This window comes from Dermacentor albipictus, chromosome 2, assembly GCF_038994185.2.
Source record: "Dermacentor albipictus isolate Rhodes 1998 colony chromosome 2, USDA_Dalb.pri_finalv2, whole genome shotgun sequence".
Taxonomy (NCBI): domain Eukaryota; kingdom Metazoa; phylum Arthropoda; class Arachnida; order Ixodida; family Ixodidae; genus Dermacentor; species Dermacentor albipictus.
Window position 1 is genome coordinate 93,158,800 of NC_091822.1, and position 21,006 is coordinate 93,179,805.

General features: G+C 48.4%; 1 protein-coding gene across 1 annotated transcript in view; it reads right to left on the reverse strand.

Annotated features, from left to right (window-relative positions):
• Positions 1-1,308: 1,308 nt before the first annotated feature.
• LOC135902752 (neprilysin-1-like) overlaps positions 1,309-21,006 on the reverse strand; it is a 75,522-nt gene continuing 55,824 nt past the window's right edge. The window contains exons 11-13 of the mRNA XM_065432971.1: positions 13,831-14,063; positions 2,798-2,944; positions 1,309-1,847 (exon numbers count right to left, since the gene is read on the reverse strand). Coding sequence (XP_065289043.1) covers positions 1,509-1,847; positions 2,798-2,944; positions 13,831-14,063 — 719 coding nt within the window. The 3' untranslated portion in view covers positions 1,309-1,508. The remainder of the gene's footprint in view (positions 1,848-2,797; positions 2,945-13,830; positions 14,064-21,006) is intronic.

The following is a 21,006-nucleotide window of genomic DNA, read 5'->3' on the forward strand; positions in this document are numbered from 1 at the left end:
GCAACGTCCCCACTCACCCGGTTGGATGGCGGTAGTGTTGAATTTCGAAAAAAATATTCGGACGCTTCCGATACACTTTTCTAAACGAAGTCTTTTCTTGGCACAGAATAAGGGTTGCGAGGTTTTCGGAAAGGAAATTAAACAGCATACGTTGACTTAGTATTTACCTTTAGTGTCCCCTTCAAGAAAAATGATGGTGCATGCAAATGTAACTGTCGGCAATGTCACTATATAAGCTGTCAATGAGGCAATACTAAGACCAGGTAAATAACGTATTTGTGGTAATTAGTCGTCTGAAGATTAAGTTATTAGCGGCAAAGTAGTTCTGCGTCACCTATAGGCTGCAGAATGCCGTGCTTGCCGCTCTTATAGCCTTTTTATAGAAAAGCTGTATTGTCTAAAAAGAAACCACCTGTACAATGAGTTAAAGAAACAACGACGACGATGTAACGTCATTCATATCATTTAGGTCAAAATATGCAGGCCATGACAAATATGGCATGTCATTGATGTCATGAGTTGTCATTCACGTTTTGTATACATACATGTCATGCCGCCGCATGCCTGTTAGTGAAAGGAAAGACCGCGATCACATGATGATGCGAAAAAAGATAGATGGATAGACAGATAGATTCGAAACGTCTGAAAGTTCGCAATGAGTGCTTAGCATTGAGAGGATAATCCGCAATGCACACTGCAAACAGCATCTACAAAGCTATGAACAACTTTGTTCCTTGCTTGCATTGTTGCTTATTGAAGGACAACGGGCAATATTTGCTGACAACGAAAGTAGAATAAACGTTGAAATAAATAGTGGGCAAAACAGGACCCTTTCAACGCTCCGCTCAACCTTGCCGCTGCGAAGCGAAGTTACAAATGAAATTAGACTATGCCGTTTTACCTGCGAAAGCCATGATATAATTATGAGACACGTCTTAGTGAGAAACTCCGAGTATGCGTAGGTGTCGTTTATATCGAAAAATCTACTCTGGCTTAACGGTAATTGTGAACGCCGACTGCAAAGTGAGTGCCAGGGCCAAAACCGGAGGCCGGCTCATGAATATCCTTAAGTATTTTATCATAATTCGCGTGTACACGATTGGCTTCCTAGTAATGCGTAGACCCGCTAGTTCTTAACGATAAGATTGTGCATGAAATGTGAAGTGAGATATGGGTGTGATGTGGTACGCTTACATGAGCACGGGCTCACGTGCGTACCATGTCATCGTCGCGTTCTGTGTCAGTTGTCCAATATGGGCAAGTTTTCACAAAGAACGGATTAGGTCACTTCTCGGTTCACAAAGCGCATTAGCTCATAGAAAGCGAAATTTATTCTTTGTTCCCAGTTTGCGACGGTTGTAGCACAGGACAAAAAAAAAAAAACTTAGAGCTGCGCGGTTTTTGCTGTACTTTGCGACAGTAGGGTTTATGGTAGGCTCAGGGTAAACAACAAAAATAGTCAGAACTAGGCGCGAAATGCTCCACGTGGCTGCCGTGTGCGCTTTTCGCTACCAGAAGGTGCACTTCATTTGGCGGTTCATGGGGGTCCCAATTGCGCAGCCGAACGCGGCCGCGAATTCGGGCATGTTCATCAGCGGCACGATGCAGCGGGAAGCGGATGAAGCGTACCGCCCCGCTGCCATGGGATTTTTACCGCACAATTTGACGCAGCTGTTGATAAAAAAGAGATGCTCGGCCGTCATGTTGAGGCCAGACAGCCGCATCTTCCGCTTGTGATCTGGCAACAAATAGTAAGCCTTGTACGCAGTCATGGTGCCCACAAAGTCGGCCAAGTTCTCCAACGTCGACGTGTCGACTAGTTTCTCCTGCGGGTGCATCATGTTTGCCTGCAAGTAATGTTGAAAAAATTGTCGATGTGCGAGTAAGTTTACCAGCTCGGCTTCTTTTGTCGTTTAGGTTTAAAAAAAGAAAGACTGGGGCTCAGCGTACTAACGGCTTTCGCGGCCTTTGAGAGACACCATAGTTGGATGGACAGAGAGAAGAGTGTAATTAAGTCAGGTTATTCTGGTCCACGTATGGTTTGCTAGGCTTTGTAGGGGTGAAGGTATAAAGACACGAAAAGAGAAAAGGCAAGCCAGACAAACAGCAATTTGCGCACATACACACGAATATACTAAACGTGCCTAAGATCTGCTGCCGAGACTTGTTGACTTGAGGAGCTACAGTGACACTCTAATTTATTTTTGGTCATTGCCTAAAATGGCGCTGAGCTAAGCATCTTTGCTTCTGAAGGGATTCTCGAGTACACCTGGTCTATAGTCGTCGTGAGAAGGCGGCGCTGCGCGTAGTGTAACTGCAGAATTGAAACCGATGTTTTCAATAGCCTCTCCGATTCCCAAAAGGGTCGCATGTAGGTGTTTTCTTTTATTCCGTTGAGTAACGAGTTAGTATTCTTGCCACTCCAGGGCAAGGAAGGCAATAAAATATTGCATGAGATCAGGACATTTGTGACGGGATTTTTAGATTTCGGGCAGAGAAAATATTGTATGCAAGACACTTGAAAAACATGGATAAAGCAAAGTAAGTTCAGATCAACACAAATACAGGTGACAAACGCGAGCACTGACCAGGACCCATAATGTTTATTGGTAGAGAGATGCTTCATGCAGTCACCACCAAGTGTGGGTATCGCCGTAATTTCTATGGTAACATTAGGGCTCTTGCAGAACAAGCTATTGGCTCCTTGTGCAGCATAAATTCGATTGATATAGGCACGTATTGAGGAGAGTGTAGGAAAATCATGTGGTATTTAAAAAATGGAAATGCATCTACTCACAACATATTCATGTGAGCGTCGTATGCAGTCTGTTTTTCTTTTGTATGCTTTGCCGAACTCCCTCGTTGCCCAGGGATTAAAATTTCCCTTTCTGTCATAACCTGTCCCACCAGAATCGTATCCATGCATTATTTCGTGGGCCATTATCTGCAAGGGGAAGGAATTAATTATTGTGTTAACAAAAGGAGAGTGATAGAGTCGACAATGAACAAGAGAGCGCAGAACTTGCAAAGGCTTTGACGTGAGCCACTTCCGGTTTTCATGTTTTAGCCGTGTCACTTTGCTTTATAAACCAACTCTGCTACTTCTCTTCTGTAAAGCAGATGTTGCTCGAGGTTTCGCAAAATAAAGAATTCTGAGGACATATTTTACGAAGTTCCATTCTCTGTCTTATTTCATTTAGTCATAGACGATGGCTCGGATGCTGTGTCATTCCGTCGCACAGCCTTTGTCCCTGGGAATCCGTTCAAATCATGACAAGAGCAATCAAAAATGAAATCAGAAGTTACGAAATTCGCAACCTCGTGTGCTTTGCACAGGGAGATACATCATCACCAACTTGACCAAGCACAAGCTATGAACTACGGAGGTCTACAGGTAACACGCAATATTCCAATTGGTCAATATGGGGACAGGGCTCATCGGTGCTTAGTGAAGATAAACGACGTGTACGCATTATCTCTCTTGGTTTAAAGTTGCAGCGGACAGTGTTTAAAATCGCGAAGTTGATGAATCTTAAAATGTTAAGATAACTACTCCGTAATATGCAGTACCAACGAGATCGCAGTTTTGTTAACTGCGCCCATTGAGACATGCACCCCGCTTTGTTGTGCACGGCTGTCAAATGGGCTTGTTGTTCTAGAAGTAAGCCCTTTAAAAAAGACGCACATATTCCTACAGAAACACATACAAAAGAAAAAAAATCATATGAGTAATGACAGTAGCATCAGTTCATAAGTGCGTCCATTTACCGTAGACTGTCGTATTCGACATCAGAACTTTTAGGAGATGGAAAAACTATTTTCATTGAGCCTGACACAAGTTAATCTCTTTATTTTTCATAAATTCCGGAAGCGGAACGTACTAATGTGCTGTCAAAGTCATTGACATCTGTTTGATGCCACCTCCTCTCCCTATGGACGTTTGCGAAGTGGTGGCGCTGCGGCTATTCACCGCTTACTGGCAAAACCAAGCAATATGTAAGACACATTTGTTTAGCATTGGAAGCAAGATACTTGTGAAGTTCAGTTAGGAAATGAACAAAGCTTAGACGCGACTTTAACGAAGGGGTACATTGTGGAAATCTGGGGCGCTATAACGTAAAACTATTCCAAATTTTTCTATTCCATTTCTGCTATCAGCGCTCCGTAATTGGTCAAAAACTTTTTTAGACCACCCCCACTTCACCTGTCTGTCACGCGACGTCAAGAAAACCGCGATACCTCCCTTTCTGATATGATGTGTATACACTGATTATGAATGATTTGAGCGAAAAAAGAAAAACAGTTCGACGCCTTTTCGCTATTAGCCCCCGGATATGGGTCAGAAATTTAGGGGCTGCACCCACATCACCTGCCTGTCACGCGACGTCCCAAAAACGCGAAAACTCACCATGTCGAAGTGACGTGTACGCATTAAAGATGTATTAATATGCCGAAAAAAACTGAATTTTCTTCTGAATAGCCGCAGGCTGCCTCGTTCCGAAAGAAATAAAAGATGGCTGCCACCGATAGCTCAGGCGCTGGCTACTTGCACCTGCCGGAGAGCATGGGTTTATTTGCGTATAATAAAACTTCTTGCGTGGCCGCGTAACGTTTTCGAGAACTTTCGGTACGTTTACGATCTCATTCGGCCAACTCTTCCCTGCTGAGGATCCGTTTTAGGGTCATTGTTAAGTTTCCGTTGCATGCCACCGCAATTTTCGACCAGCCACCACAAGCTAAGTAAGGAAAGCGGACCAATCGCAGACGCCGGCACCACCCTCTTTATCTTGTTATCGCTTTTCAGTGCACTGGGTCTGCCCCATCGAATCCCTGTCCACTTGAGCATTCTTCTCGCCTCTTGCCACCTAATTAGATACGACAAGCCGCTCAGTGTAGGCAATGTTATTCGTTTTTCAAGCAAACAAAAATGACCTCCTAGGAACGAGGAGAGCGTTTGATTGGTCTGTTCAGAAAACTCTGCGGGTGACCGCCCGGTGCATGCGTCAGTGTCTACGCAAATTCGACGTCAGGAGATTGTAATGAAAACATATTGGAATAGTTTTACGTTATAGGGCCCCTGGTTAGGCAAACTCTATCTTTGCGTTTGAAAATATGCATCTTAGCAAAAAGATGGACCAAGAAAAATGGTTCTCAATGTTTGTGAAACATATGCAAGCAGTGTGTATGTGCAGGCGTCGAGAGGTGGTTATGGCCCGTGCGATGAAGTCTGCGGATACCTTGATAAACTGCAAGGCATGGAAAGGAATAAATTCTTCATATATTCATTAAAGCGTGAGTGCTATATACGGGTTATATTATGGAGAAATAAATTATGCATAACATGGTCACAACAGGTAGTTTTTTCCAGTGCTTTATCTTTGATGTTTGTTTGGAGCACATAAGGACTGCGTGAATATTGTTGATCTGAATCTACATGCGATAAATGCCTTGATGATGAGAAAATCATGCCACAATGATGCTGAATGTGTTCAGTCTATTTTGTTCTGATAGACCATTCTAGTAGAACCGAAGGAGTAAAGGGGGGCTTCCTGGCACCATCAATAATCAAATTGCTACCGACTCGTGTCCTTTCGGGTGCAAGTAAATAACATGTTGCTCAATGCCGGTGCCATCAAGTTCAACTTTCCACATTTTCATTGCCCGATCGCCCGCCGTGTGGGCGTAGTGGCTCTGGGGTTGCGCTGCTAAGTCCGAGGGCACGAGATGAAATCCTGGCCCTCATCCTGCCCAGATACATGGCCGCATTTTGGTGAGGCCGCAATGCAAATATCTCAATCTTTCGTGCATCTCGTGTACGGTAATGAACCCCAGTTGGTCAAAACTATTTCGGAGTCTCCCATTACATCATACATCATAATCTTACGGTTGTTTGGGCCATAAAACGCCAGCAATTATTGAATTTCTCATTACGCGATGCTCAGTGCTGCACTTTTCAGTGTTTCTTTATGATAGGATATGAGTGCAAGTTCTTTTTCGGCGAGTGTGTTTCTGCCGATTTTAATTTCTTATTTCATATAAGGCCTGTAGTAACATTCCAAATCTGTTGCTCGGGTGACCTCCCCATCTATCATTAAATTTTCCCTCACCAGTGGGCACAAATTGTTACTGCAGGCTTATATTAATGTATTCTTGTGAAATATTCTAGGAATACGCAAACATTGTGGGTGACCTATGCGGGGCGAATAAAGTACAATTACAGAGCATGCTCAAGGTACTGTTGCCTTAGGCAAGCAGTCTGGCACAGCGCTACACGAACAATCCGCAATTTCCTCGCAGGACCCATACGCAAAATACAATGCGCATTTCATTCACTACTGTTAATGAAGTATGCGTTTCCTGGTAATGGCTTTGAAACTGGTTTTTCTAGAAAAGAAGGCCGATGGAAGGACTTAATAATAAAAACAATATTTAGGGCATGGGTGACGTCAGCGAAAAGTAGCCCTCAGTAATATCTCTCACATATCGCAGTGAATGTACGCGAGAAACCCGAGGCATCTGGTAATAGCATCTTTACGAAGGGCTTGTAGGACCGCTATCTGCCATGGTGAAAGCGCAACGAGAAGGTCGTTAGCAACCATTGGTGAGACTACGTTTTGTATTGTATAACGAATGAAATGTATCGACACTCCAGACACATTTCATGCGTCCGCGTCATCTTCCGAATGAAGTCCACGTGTGATAACATCGTGGCCGCGCGCCGTATTAAAAGCCTGTGAAGATGAGCATATACTGGTGGATCAATCTCGCGCGTGCAATGGAGGAAGGTGAAGAGAAATCTCACCGTCTTCATTCCCGCGAAAGGAGCAGGGCGTGTATTTTACTGCGGCGGAGGCTGTGCATGGGGCTATCCTTACTACTATCCTTATTTCGTATAGCTGTGTGATAATTTGCTATCGGAATACATGCTTCGCCTTTCTGGTAAAACTGCGACTCTTCTTTAAGAGGACGGTTGTTGTTCGGGCATATAAAATACAGCACACGCCTAACGCTCATGGGTACGAAATAGGTGCTGTCCCTCGAATACTCGACAAAACATTGTACTTGAGAATCCGCTCGAAGTTGTTCTGCGTAATGACGTGAAGAGAGTGTTCCCAGGGAGTGGCAGTTGCCTGATCGTGCTCAGACGAGGGATCATAACTGGAACAAGGTAGGCAGTGTGCTTCCGAGTGCTTCGGTCCCCGCGTTGTTCAGGGTGTTGTCAGATTTCTACAACTTCAATCTCCGCCATGTAAGGCAGTACAAAGGGGTTTTGAAAATTTTCCGCTTGACACGTGCATGAAAGGCTGGAAGAAATTCAAACGTAGTAATATTCTGAATAGTTTGATATCTCGTATAGAATATCGGCATATATAAACTATATATTTAAATTATTGGGTATAGCATTTCGTCTTATAGCTCCCTCCCATCGCTTCAACGCTTTGAAGTGTAGTCATCACATGTTTCCTTCAGGAAAATACTACCCTCCCCGTGAATGAAGATAAAGATTTCTGGCGAGTCTAGGAGTGTTTCAGGCGAAACTATGCCATCGCAAGGAGTTTTGGTTGTTGCCATAATTCAGCATCGTCTAAACAACCTGGCAGCACTTTTCCTCGGACAAGGTGAGGAGACGCGTGGCTTGAGACGTAGGCAACCACAGCGCAAGTAAGCGTAGTCTTTCTGTGTCAAAACATCGTAACTGCATGGAATTTCTCTGCAGAAACATAGTGCCACAGAGCAAGTGCAATAGTTGCCCGAAAATCTACGATATGCATAATATCTCTGATACGTATTTGTACATGACTCCCTCCATTAAGGAAGTAGTTCACTGTCTAGCGAAAAAATGTCCCCAAGAATCGAAAGAAGAAGAAGAAGCTCGAAGCGTGCAGACGTGCTTTGCATCGGCTCCGTGATTTCAAATTTCCCAAGCGCCCAAAATCTCCTGGTACCACCGGTATCAGCGGAATATTTGCCAACATCAAGGGGATTCAACGGAGCCGAACTTCGGTGAGCCGCAGTTTTAAGACCAACGAGAGCCCTATTCGTTCGGCCACGCCGACGGTAGGGTTAGCCCTAACGCCGAACGCTGGCGCGCGGGAGCTCGGAGACCCGCAAGCAGCCACCGTGTCTACGGTGAGCTGTGGGGACGATCCAGCCCGGAACGCTACGATCGCGGGGAACCCAGGCACCATTGCCCACCAACCCACCGACACCGAAACCATGGAAGTTGTACCCGAGAGTCACCCGAGACCCCTGCCTGACGAGGCCTTGCCCGGGCCGTCTCCCGTCCTCTCGGAGCAGCTCCACAAACAAGAATCCCAGTGGCAAACGGTCGTTTCCCTTCATCGGAAACGCCGCCTGCAAAAACAACAATCCACTGGTGAGCAAGACCCAGTCGGGCAAACCCCGCCATCGAAAACCACACCGTTAGGGCTAGCTCTAACCCAGGCGCCAGCCGCCGCCGCGAAAGCCACGTCGCAAGCTACCTGCGAAGAGCGCGGAGCCGGAACACCTATTTCTGAAGACGCGGCTGCAACGAGCAGGCCTCGCCGACGCGCGCCTCCACTCCCGCGCACTGACATGAAAGTCATTATCCGACCGACCCCGGGCCTCATCGTTCGAAAACTACAGACCCACCAAGTGGCCAAGGCGATCGTCCAAGCCACCGGAGGTGCGCCGACCTGCAAGGGGGACGACTTCATCGTCCGCCTGCGACACGGCTCGAACATCATCATCGTGAGCACACCTCACGAGGCCACGGCGGCCACCCTCATGCAAATTATAAGCCTCACCTTTCACGGACGATCACACCCTGTGAAGGTGTATCTTTCAACACCCGAGGGCCTGCTTAAAGGTGTCGTACACGGCATCGACGCAGGCACCGGCGAAGAAGAGCTTATGGCGAATCTTCGGGTCCGCACACATGGAGTCCGCATCGTGCGGGCCCGTATGCTCGGAAAATCCCAGACAGCCCTACTCCACTTCGAGGGACCACAGGTGCCTAGATTTGTGTACTACTATGGAGGGGAGATGCCCTGCCGAGACTACCAGCCGACAAGGCAGTTCTGCTCCATCTGTAGAATCACCGGACACCGACCAGACGTCTGCCCCAACCCAACGGTTCGTGCGTGCAACGTTTGCAACTACATTAACCCAGACGCCGGACACACTTGTGTTCCGAAGTGCGCCCTGTGCGGAGGGGCCCATCTCACCGCCGCAACAGAGTGCAACAACAAGCTCAAACGCATTCCACCCAGATGGAAGCCTGCCTCCACCACCACACCCAAAACCCAACGACAGCCCCGCCCGGTCACTCACTCGACCAAGGCGGCTGACCTTCGCCCGCGATGGTTCAGCTCCGAGCGGGAAGGCTCCGACTTCGACTACTCGGAGTCTCCGAGCATCTACGGATCTCGGTCCGGTTCCAACCCGAGGTCCAGGTCCAGGTCCCGCTCCTGTTCTCGCCCACGGTCTCACTTTCGGTCGCCCAGACGGCGATCTCGGTCGACGCCCAAGCAAGGACAGCAGGCAGCACCAGCCATCGCGGTACTCAAAGACAAGGGGCCCCAGCAACACCACCGAAAGACCAAGGAAGCCTCAGTCAAGAGGAATACCAGTAAAGAACACGAGGTAAGCTGGGCAGCAGTAGCCTCCCCCTCGTATAAAAAACCACAGACGCCACCATCGGTGAAATTGGAACAGGAACTCGCCACCATGCGCGCACAGATACAGACACTCACACAAGAAAACAGACAACTCAAACAACAAGTGACACAGCTCACACAAATACCACAAGAGGCGCCTCCACACAAGGACATCATTGACCTCCAAACCCATGTCGATGCCATCCGCACCCAGATGCAAGCCTTTATGGACGCTACACGCGCCCAGTTGGAGCAAATAACACAGACTGCAATACAACGGACAGATGCAGCAATAAAACATATGGAAGCCACTGTAGACAGCAAGCTTAAGAGCCAGCTTCACTCCGTAAAACTACGAAAGACACTACGACAGAACCTTTACAAGGTCACACCTGTAGCAGCACCAAACCAAATCGTAACATCACCGACCACAACGTCCAACAATGCCTAGACCATACAGGCAAGTCAAAGAAAACTTAGAAATTTGGCAATGGAACTGCCGTGGGTACCGCAGAAAGAAAGGGCTGCTGGCACAATTGATCGCTCATTCCTCAAAACCACCAGGGGTCATAGCCCTACAAGAGCCCGGTACCCGACCAACACTAGATGGCTACGAAGAATATCACACAAGTCAAGACGACAAGTGGAAGGTAGCCACACTAGTAGACAGAAACATCACAACCATACAACACAAACCCATAGACGACGTGGACGTACTACATGTACTTCTCGAAATAATATACAAAGGCAACCAGAAACAGAGCGCCTTCGTACTCAACATTTATTGCCCCCCTAGCCAAAGGCGGGCAAACATAGGAAAACTCTTTGGGGACACCCTCCGCCTCGCTAAAGACAGTCCCCTGGTAATCATGGGCGACTTCAACGCTCAGAACACCCTGTGGGGGTACCAGAGGCAGGATTGGAAGGGTCTCCAGCTACAAACACTAATTGAACAGTGTCACCTTACACTCATCACAGACCCGAACATACCGACGAGGGAAGGGAACAGCGTAACACGCGACACCACTCCCGACCTCGCCTTCATCACTCAAACCACTCGAGCCGAATGGCTCAACACACTCGAAAACCTAGGCAGCGATCACTTCATATTAAACATAACACTACAGACTGGACGCCTACGCAGGCAGATCGGCACAGCTAAACTCACTGACTGGCGAAAAATCAGGGAAGCCCAAGAACAGGACGCCGACACAATCACGAATCTGGAAGATTGGTGCGACAACCTCCGTCGACATAAACAACGCCACACAAAGGAAATCGCCAGAACGGAAGAGACCCCAGAGGTGGATCCCCACTTACTACACCTGTGGGATGCGAAACGGGGCCTTACCCGCCGCTGGAAAAAACAGAAACATAACAGGAAATTGAAGACGCGCATAGCACAAATAACAGCGGAAGCAGAGGAATATGCCATGCAACTCGCTTCCGCGAACTGGTATAGATTCTGTGACTCCTTCGGTGGCACGCTGGACACGGCGAAGACGTGGCACATCCTCAAAGCAATCCTGGACCCCACCAAAACCAAAGGAGAAGGACACAGGGCTCTGGAACGGTTACTACACACCTACCCAGGCAGCCAACAAGACCTCATCGATGCCATCAAGACCAAGTGCTATGGAGATCCCACTCCCACACAACCATGTAGAACACCCTACACAGGACAACCCAACCCGCTAATGGACGAACCTATCACCGAAAATGAAATGAGAGCGGTTATCGCAGCCACCACCCGTAACACAGCGGCGGGTACGGACCAGATCACAAATTCGATGATCAGAAACCTGAGCGACAAGTCTATCTCCGCGCTCACAGCCTATCTCAACAAACACTGGGAACAAGGTACGGTACCGGCGATGTGGAAACACGCACGAATAATTATGATCCCCAAACCGGGCAAGAAATTGGCAATTGACAACCTCAGACCCATATCGCTCACCTCCTGCCTCGGCAAGGTGTACGAAAAAATTATAAACACGAGACTACAGAGACACTTGGAAGATAACAAACACCTGCCGGACACCATGTTCGGTTTCCGCGCAGGCCTGTCCACACAAGATGTGCTACTCCAAATCAAGGAAGAAGTCCTCAGCAACGTTTCCCGCTGCGGCGAACACGTCCTCCTAGCAATCGACATCAAAGGGGCTTTCGACAACGTCAGCCACCAAGGAATCCTAGAAGGGCTGGCCAACACCAACTGCGGCGTGCGAACGTACAAGTATGTTCAGAGCTTCCTGAGCCACCGCACGGCGGAGCTGAAGATGGGAGAGATCCAGACCCCAGTGTACCACCCTCCCAACAAGGGAACACCACAAGGTGCTGTCATCTCTCCCACGCTGTTCAACGTCGCCATGATCGGCCTCGCAAGCAAACTGCAGGACGTAGCGGGTCTGCGGCACGCAATCTACGCAGACGATATAACACTCTGGACCACAACAGGGTCCCTCGCTGAAAAAGAAGAACGCCTGCAAACTGCAGCAAATCTAATCCAAGAATACGTCAGCCAGCGGGGACTACAATGCTCGCCCGAAAAATCTGAGCTCCTACGAGTCTGGCGAGGCCGGGGTAACCACGCAGTCCCCACAGACCCAACAAGAAGACTCGAGGTACGCCTAAACGGGGGCCTCATACCAGAGAAGCCATTGCTGAGGGTGCTGGGCATGTGGTTGCAGTCCAACCAGCGCGCTACACACACCCTTACACTCCTCAAAACCAGTGTCAAGGCGATATCACGCATGATCTCCCGCGTAACATCCAAGAACAGAGGAATGAAGGAAAGGGACACCCTCCGACTGGTCAGTAGTCTGGTGGTGAGCAGAATGACATACAGCCTGCCTTACTACCACCTCACACAGTCCGAGACGAAGCAGGCCGACACACTTTTGAGGATGGCATTCAAGACCGCTCTCCGCCTGCCGATGAGTACATCGACTGAAAAATTATTGGCGCTAGGGTTGCACAACACCCTCAGCGAACTGACAGAAGCCCATTACGTCTCGCAACAACAGAGACTAGCGCGGACTCACACGGGCCGGCAGGTCCTACAAACCTTGGGGTTCCCAGCAATAACAACACGAACCCAAGAAACCTGCTTAATACCTCGTCACGTCCAGGACAGGTTTCACGTTGCCCCGATACCACGCAACATGGACCCTAACCTACACTCCGGCAGGAGGAGAGCAAGGGCCCAGTACATGGAGAAAGCGTTCAGGTTCAATACCACGGCCCGTTTTACGGACGCCGCCATGTATGGGACGAACAACAAGGGTGCAGTGGCAGTGGCATGCGACCACCGAGGCAACGTTACCTCCGCTGCATCGACCCGCCCCTGCACGATCACGGAAGCCGAAGAGATGGCCATCGCGTTAGCCATCCGCGAGGGCCTACGCGCAAACCAACCACTGACGATCCTTACGGATTCCCAGCAGGCCTGCCGCAACTTCCTACAGGGAAGAATTGGAAGACCTGCAGCACAAATCCTAGCACGAATACTTAAGGAGGACCCTGAGGACTTCACCACCCAAACCATCATCTGGATACCGGGCCACACTGGCATCACGGGCAACCTGCAGGCCGACAGAGCAGCTCGAGGATTCGTACATAACCGAGCACTCATCACGCCGGCTGCAGAAGACCCGGACCCTGTCGACCTCGAGTATTCAGCCATCGTTAACTACCACAGAGGGCGTCGCTTGCGATATCCACCACCCCATCGAAATCTAAAGACAGAAGATGCCGCTGCCTGGCGTAGGCTCCAGACAGGCACTTACACGAACCTACACATATTACATCGGATACACCCCACAGCCTACACAGACGAATGCCCATGGTGTGGGGCCACGCCAACCCTATACCACATTACGTGGGAGTGCACACTACAAAACATAGAACACCTAGACACGAACACCACGAGGGAGCAATGGGAGGCACTGCTGTCCAGCTCGGCCCTCGACGACCAGCTCAAGCTGATAAAGAGAGCGGAGAAGATGGCAAGAGCCAGCGGAGCCCTGGACTAAGGGCCCCGACCGTTAGCGGTTTTCTGATTATTCTTTTTATAAAGTTTATCTATCTATCTATCCCCAAGAATCCTGGATTCTGCGTGAACATATTCATAGCCAAGCTAGGACTAGTGATTTAATCATGTGATGGGTAAACACTCCATGCTGCTTACCGTCGCAATTCCGCCGTAATTCAGGGCGGGTGGACTTTCGAAAAAAAAGAGAGGCTGCTGCAGTATCGCCGTCGGTATGATCAGGATGTTCAAATTATTTTTGTAGTGGGCGTTCACCTCAGCCTCGTCGAACTGCCACGACGTTTGATCTGCCCAGATTTGGTGGCGTGATAAGGACAGAGCTTTCCTCCATGACGTGAAGAACCGGTTGGGGTCCACGTCGGGTAGCGGAGCTGTGCAACGCGATAAATAAATGCAACACACGCATTAAATTATGACATTGTTTGCACATATATCATGATACTATCTGTAGGTGCCTGAAATGTGTTAAAGTGTATGGCCGGAAGGCTCGACTTTCTCGTAGTTGTCACTGTTCTGATGCCCATTTTGACCCTATTATCCCTTTATGTTAAAATGTAGTTTGTGCGCCGCCGCTAATCACAATAAAAAAATGTTATTGGAAGTGCTATGCTCCACTTTTTAGGTAAAATGCACCTCAGTGTTTCTCACGGCACGTTGTAACTGCTACTGAGCACGACGTAGGATGTTCATTTCATCTCAAGTTCCCATGTAAAGGAAATGAATAGTAAACAATTGGTAGCGTTCTAAGTCCCCCAACTGACCAAATATTTTAGAAATTTCTACTAGGGCATCTCTGGTAGCTCATGGTTTCTTTCGAATGTGAAACCCAACCACTCATTCATATTCTGGCTGTAAAAACAAAGCGTAAACCTGTTAAATGTCCTGGTTTAAATGCTCCGCAACTGTAGTTTGACCATGAGTTCGGCATTGGCATTTTATATTCGAATTAAAGCTGTATGGCACGCACATCGTAAAACGCTGTAAAACATCGTGGACTTCGGGCATGAGTGCTTTACTGCCTATTCTGTAGTTTACCTCCGCCAATAAGGGCCGACTGTAAGAGGATAGTAAGGAAACCTGACAAACCAGAATATTACAATTACAAGTGTACAGAGAATGATTATGATATTGGCAAGAACAAGAAGGGGTGCAGTGTGCATTGAGGATAGGCTGGTGTCTATTATATTCTATTAAGGTAATTAAGTGGAGAGGCAGCTGTAGCTCGCCGCGTGAGCAAAGTGATCACGTTTTGAGAGATTCCGAGGTGCGAACTGCTTTTACAAGAAGATATAGGCATTGTTCACGAACGATGTCGCCTGAACCACTGCTATAATATTTACAACAGCACAACCTGCACGCTTTCAGAGCAAATATTTTATTGGAAAAACTCCCCCATTACAACCGTCGTTGACACCGTCGAATATCTATGCGAGTAGAAGCCACCGCTTTTTGCTTTGGTGGAAGCACAACAAGGAGTTGCAGTCTTTAACCGCTATGGTAAAATAACTGGTAATTAACTGATAACTGTTGACATAACTAATTCATTATGTTTACGATGGTTTATCTTAGCAGTGACTGGTTGGACACAACATGATACACATAGTGCAATTTTTCCCGAGATGATTTTTGTCAAAAACGTTATACAAGTGACCTTTCTTTTCTTTTTTAACAAAGGAATGTGATGTTATTGCCTGAGTGGTCGATTCATGGATACTTGTTAAAAATAAATGTGATTGCCTTACGTTGTACTTTTTCAAGAAGCATAGTATCTTTTTTTTTTAAATGTTCCCATATGAGTGCAGCATACTGAAGTTTAGACAGGATGAAAGTTTTGTAAGCCAAAAGTGTAATGCTAGGGGGAGCATCTTTAAGCTTTCTCCATAAAAACCACAATTTGAGAAGCGCATTAGTGCAAATAACTGTTATGCGTGGTGTCCAACTAAGGTTGCTACGGAGAGTAATGCCTAAATATTTATACCAACGTGCTTGCGCCACTTGATTATCACGAAGAACGTAGGTGGAAGTGACGGAATGTTTCTTTCTCCTAATGCGTAAGAGAACAGCTTTCTCAGAATTCAAAACCATATTGCACTTACTACACCAATCATCAGTGGACATAAGGGCTGTCTGTAACACATGTTGATCGGCTCTAGAGGGTATTTTTTCAACAAAATACAATCATCCGCAAATATTCGTATGCATACATCCTGGAGAACAACATTGACCAAGTAATTCACATAGATTATAAATAAAAGCGGACCAAGGACACTGCTCTGGGGAACACCAGAACTGACATGCAGCACTGTGGACTCAGATTTTTTTCTCGGAACAAACTTTACACTATTACAGATGTAAGCAGTGGATACAATGGATACACTGGACAGCATACCCTGTAAGCCCTATTTGCTGCAGTTTTTACAACATTTTTCTATGAGGCACTTTATCGAATGCCTTCCAGAAATCTAAAATCAGTACGTCAACCTGTCCTGCCAAATCCAAAACACTCGAAAAATCATGTAGAATTGTAGTTACCTGAGTAATTGTGAATATTCCTTTACAAAAACCATGCTGATGGCATGTCAGAACTTTCTTATGTGTTAAAAATGTGTATATATATTTAGCGACCCCATATTCGAGCAATTTAAAGCGGGAACAGGTGATAGAAACTGGCCTGTAGTTCGAAACCAGTAACCCACCTTCTTTTTTACGTATAGGAACAACCCTAGCTTTATGCCAATCAGCCCAAACCTCACCAGTCGAGATAGACTGACTAAAGAGGTCAGCTACTGGCTGTGATAGCTGTTCAGCGTAACGTCTAAGAATGGCATTGGGAATTCCATCTGGCCCCATAGCTTTCTTATCTCTCAAATTAAGCAACATGATCGATACGCCCTCGCGTTTTATTATTAAATTACACTCTGAGTCAGAAAAGCGCTCAGTAGGCCCATTGTTATCGGTCTCAAGGAAAACCCACTGAAAATGATTATTAACGTATCAGAGATAACCCCGGGTTCTTTTATGAGATCATGATTGTCTTTATTTTGTCTGTCCTTTCATTCCTTTCAATTAAATAAGTGTGACCACATCAAGATTGTGACTGCATCGGGGCAGCGCATCCCCGAGGTTCCCAAAATAAGGGTCCTGGGCCTGCTGCTCAACAAGAGCGGCCGCAACGACGAGACCATCAACAAGCTTACCACCAAGGCAATGGACGCCTACCGGCTCACACACCGAGTCTTTACTTGACAGGCGCGCATGCGTGAAGACAGTCTCGTACGCCTTGTCCAGTCGTTCGTGATCAGTCACATCGCGTACCTCAACTGGCACGTCACTGACAAAACCAACATCAACACGCTGATCAGACGGGCCTACAAGACCGCGCTGGGCTTAATGGAGAGCACGAGTACGGCTCGGCTCCTGCAACTCGGCGTCCATAAAACCCTAGAAGAAATAGCCGAGGCGCAGCTCACCGCATAAATCGTGCGCCTGCCTCTCTACCACCAAGACGGGCCGCTGCATACTGACGTCCCTGGGTTACAACCCCCAAGCTCCCAGCCGGCAACCATGCGAGATCACAGATGATGCGCGGGCCACATTTACGTGGACCCCATCCCGAAGTACATGCACCCAGCGTACAACCAAGAAGGGGTGACAGGCGCGGGCCTAGGCCCTCACCGAACAACACGCCCAAGACCCGCACGCCCGGTACGTGGACGCAGCGGAATGCAAGCGGGAAGGCTCTGCGGCAGTGGTCGTTGCTGCGGCTACCGGTAACAAGACAACGGCAGCGAACGTGCGGTGCACGAACGCCACAGACGCTGAGGAGTTTTCCAGCGCTGTGGCGATCACCGAGGCCGAGTGCGCACCATGCTCAGCGACTCGAGGAATGCCGAGCGCAACTTTGCCAAGGGGCGAATATGCGCGCCGGCGGCTGCCATCATCGGCAAGCTCCAACTTTAAGACCGCGGCAGCATCATCCGTATCAAGTGGTTCCCGGCGCACGCCGGCGAGTGTACATCTTCACCGAACCACAACGAGATGGCCCATTCGGCGGCGCGAGCGCTTACTTTCAGCGCCACCGAGAGTGACCGTTCCGTGTGATGGTTCGAAACCACGGACAGATTGACCAGTTACGCCGAAGTAACCAAGTGTTACCGCTTAGCTCTACTGCCAATGCCGCCTCTCCGCCCGACACTCAGTCGGGAGGAGGCCGTAATCCGAAGGCAAATACAGACCGCGTCACTTCTCGCCCCGCAATGATGCACGTGCTTCACCCAGAGCTCTATCCGAGTGGGCTGTGCGGTGTTTGTGCAGTGGGTCCAGCGGACCAATGACACATCATGTGAGACTGTGCCAGGTACCCGACGGCAGCTACCTCCAAGACTTACCCGCCCGAACTTCAAGGTGCACTGCAGTCTGCAGAGAAGGACTCACAACTATGGGCCGTCCAGCAGGCCCGGGGTGCGCTCGAAAAGCACAAGCCACATGAACCACTAAAAACGGGCCGAACAGGGCTAGTGCAGAGTATGGTATAACCCCGGGTCGACGCTTTGCCAGTGTCACGACGTGTTAAACCGTCGTTTGCTGGCATTTTATTGAAGTTATCCCTATCCTATCCTACGCTAAAATTTCTTCGGTTCAGATTGAACGAATTCGGCAAATTCATTATTGAAATTTTTTGTGTGGCTTGATTCGACCTCGTTCTTTTCATATTGCGGCCATTCAATGGTCATTGACCAAATTACGGCCATTGAGAAGCTGTGGAATCAGAAATGATTATTCTTTTTTAGTTCGGGCTAACGTATAATTGGTGTGCCCAGGTCATATCAGATTGCCCATCTGATACACGGTTTTCTTGACGTAGCTTGACAGAGTGGCGAAGCTGGGGTAATCCCGAGAGTTTCGACCAATCGTGAATGGTTGATGGCAGAAATATAAAAGATTTGGAATAATCTTGGGTTATAGGTGCCTCTCTGTGTATTTCTGCCGTATAAACAATTTCAGTTATTCCAATGAAAGTATATAGTATTTAGCGATAAACAACATATTGCTTGTGCGGTGCAAGTTGGACTAGATTTTGATATGCCTAACCAATGCTACGCTCTTTTATTGAAACGATATTATTTTCAGAAGTGTCATATTCCCTTTGTCTAAGCTACTAGTGCATTCTCTACCTGCGTTCAGACTCGTTACAACTTCCCATAAATATAATACACCTGCTTGTTCTTTGAATAAACCGCGATATGCTCATACATAAAAAGCCGCTAGTATGCATGAAATGCGAAAGAATGATAGGGTATGGCAATTTATTGGACAGGTATAGTCAGTAAGGTTCGTAACTTTCCGACAGCCTACTGTGAACACTTACTTACGAACCAAATTAAGAAGAACGACCTCACGTGCGCACTGGCAAAAAACAAGAACACTTCTGACTCGATGACTGCGGAATGCGCTATCAGAACACTGGTGCCATGACGAGCGGCAGGAGGGCTGAGCGCGTTGCCCTTCGTGCTGCCTCTTGCTTCGACACAAACCAGGCGCCCTTGAGCCCAGCGCACACGGAGCCATCAGCTATCTCGCTTCGGCTAACCATCGAGCACACCGCCGACCGCATCCATGACACAAGACACGCGGCCGCGCTCAGCCATTCCATGCGCAGCCATGACCGGAGTACAAGAGGAACAGCGTACCCGCCGCGGTTGCTCAGTGGCTATGGTGTTAGGCTGCTGAGCACGAGGTCGCGGGATCGAATCCCGGCCAAGGTGGCCGCATTTCGATAAGGGCGAAATGCGAAAACAACCGTGTACTTAGATTTAGGTGCCCGTTAAAGAACCCCAGGTGGTCGAAATTTCCGGAGTCCTCCACTGCGGTGTGCCTCATAATCAGAAAGTGGTTTGGCACGTAAAACCCCATAATCTAGTTTTTTAGAGGATAAGCGCGCTGCTCTGCCTGTCCCCTTTTATCACGCTACATGTTGGCGCCAACTATTCCTGCCTTCCTGTAATGTCCACGAGAAATTGCAGCCGCATCAATTTGCCATGTTACTATCTTGACGCTCGCATGCTTTCCCTCGCGCCTAGAGCACATGGCGCGTGGCCGTGAACTTATCGCATTTGTATTTCGTAAGGAATGCCAGTGCGCCGCTGACTCCGACGGCGGAAATTCCCCTTGCGTGTCCATGTAAACTCTGTCACAATAAAACATAAATACTGAGTGTCCCGTTTTAAATATTGTTGTGTACTGACCGCGCCTGATGCTCGGTAGTCCTTCTGGGAGTCGTTCTTCTAGCTTGGATGCGTTATCACCATTTACGACACCCGTGCATCGCTTTAGTCGTCGACTGCTAGGCCTTGCCCCGTAGTTCTCCCCCCTTCAGCCACCTCTCCCAGGAGCTCCACACATCTCGGAATGGCCGAAACCAACCTAGCAAAAGCACCTCAAAGCAGCCGGTATTCCAGTCCACAGCAATTAACCGTTCTGCATCCTCTGGTTCCCGATCTCTATCGCGGAGCACTCTTCGAAGACATTGAAGACTGGCTTGACAAATATGAAGGCGTCGCACAGATTAATCAGTGGACTGAACAGCAAAAGCTCTCCCACGTCTATTTCGCCCTTGACGACAGTGGCCGTACTTGGTACAAAAACCGTGAAACTAGCCTAACGACATGGAATGACTTTCGTCAGAAAATCACGGATACTTTTGCAAGTGCCGACCGACGCGACCGTGCCCAGCAGACGATGGAGCTACGGGTACAACAAGCTAATAAGTCTGTCACAATGTTCGCCGAGGACATGGCCCGCCTCTTTGGTAGAGCCAACACGAACACGACCGAAGAAAGAAAGTTGCGCTACCTCATGCGAGGTGTAAAAGAGCATTTGTTCGCGGGAATTGCGCGGAATCCACCAGTCACCGTTGCTGATTTTATCAAAGAGGCTACGGCTATTGAGCGGGCCCTTCATCAGAAATGCAGACAGCATGATCGACTGTCCACCAGCAGCACAATCAATGCCGCCGCAGTGACTGCTGAGTATCAGAACCCCTTGCAGGAATTGATCAGAGAAGTCGTCAGAGAAGAAATTCAAATAATTCTGACACCGACAGTCGATAGACCCGTAGCGTCAATCGCCGGATCAGTGCGTGACGAATCCAGGCAGCCATTACCGGCAGCCAATCTTCAAGATCCCCTGCGTCCCATGACCTACGCAGCTGCTGTCCGATGTCCGGGACCCGTTACAACCACACCGCCGTACCACCATCCTCCGACGGTTTGGTCGCCGTCGCAAGAGCAGGCTTCGAGGCGCGCACCCGTTACG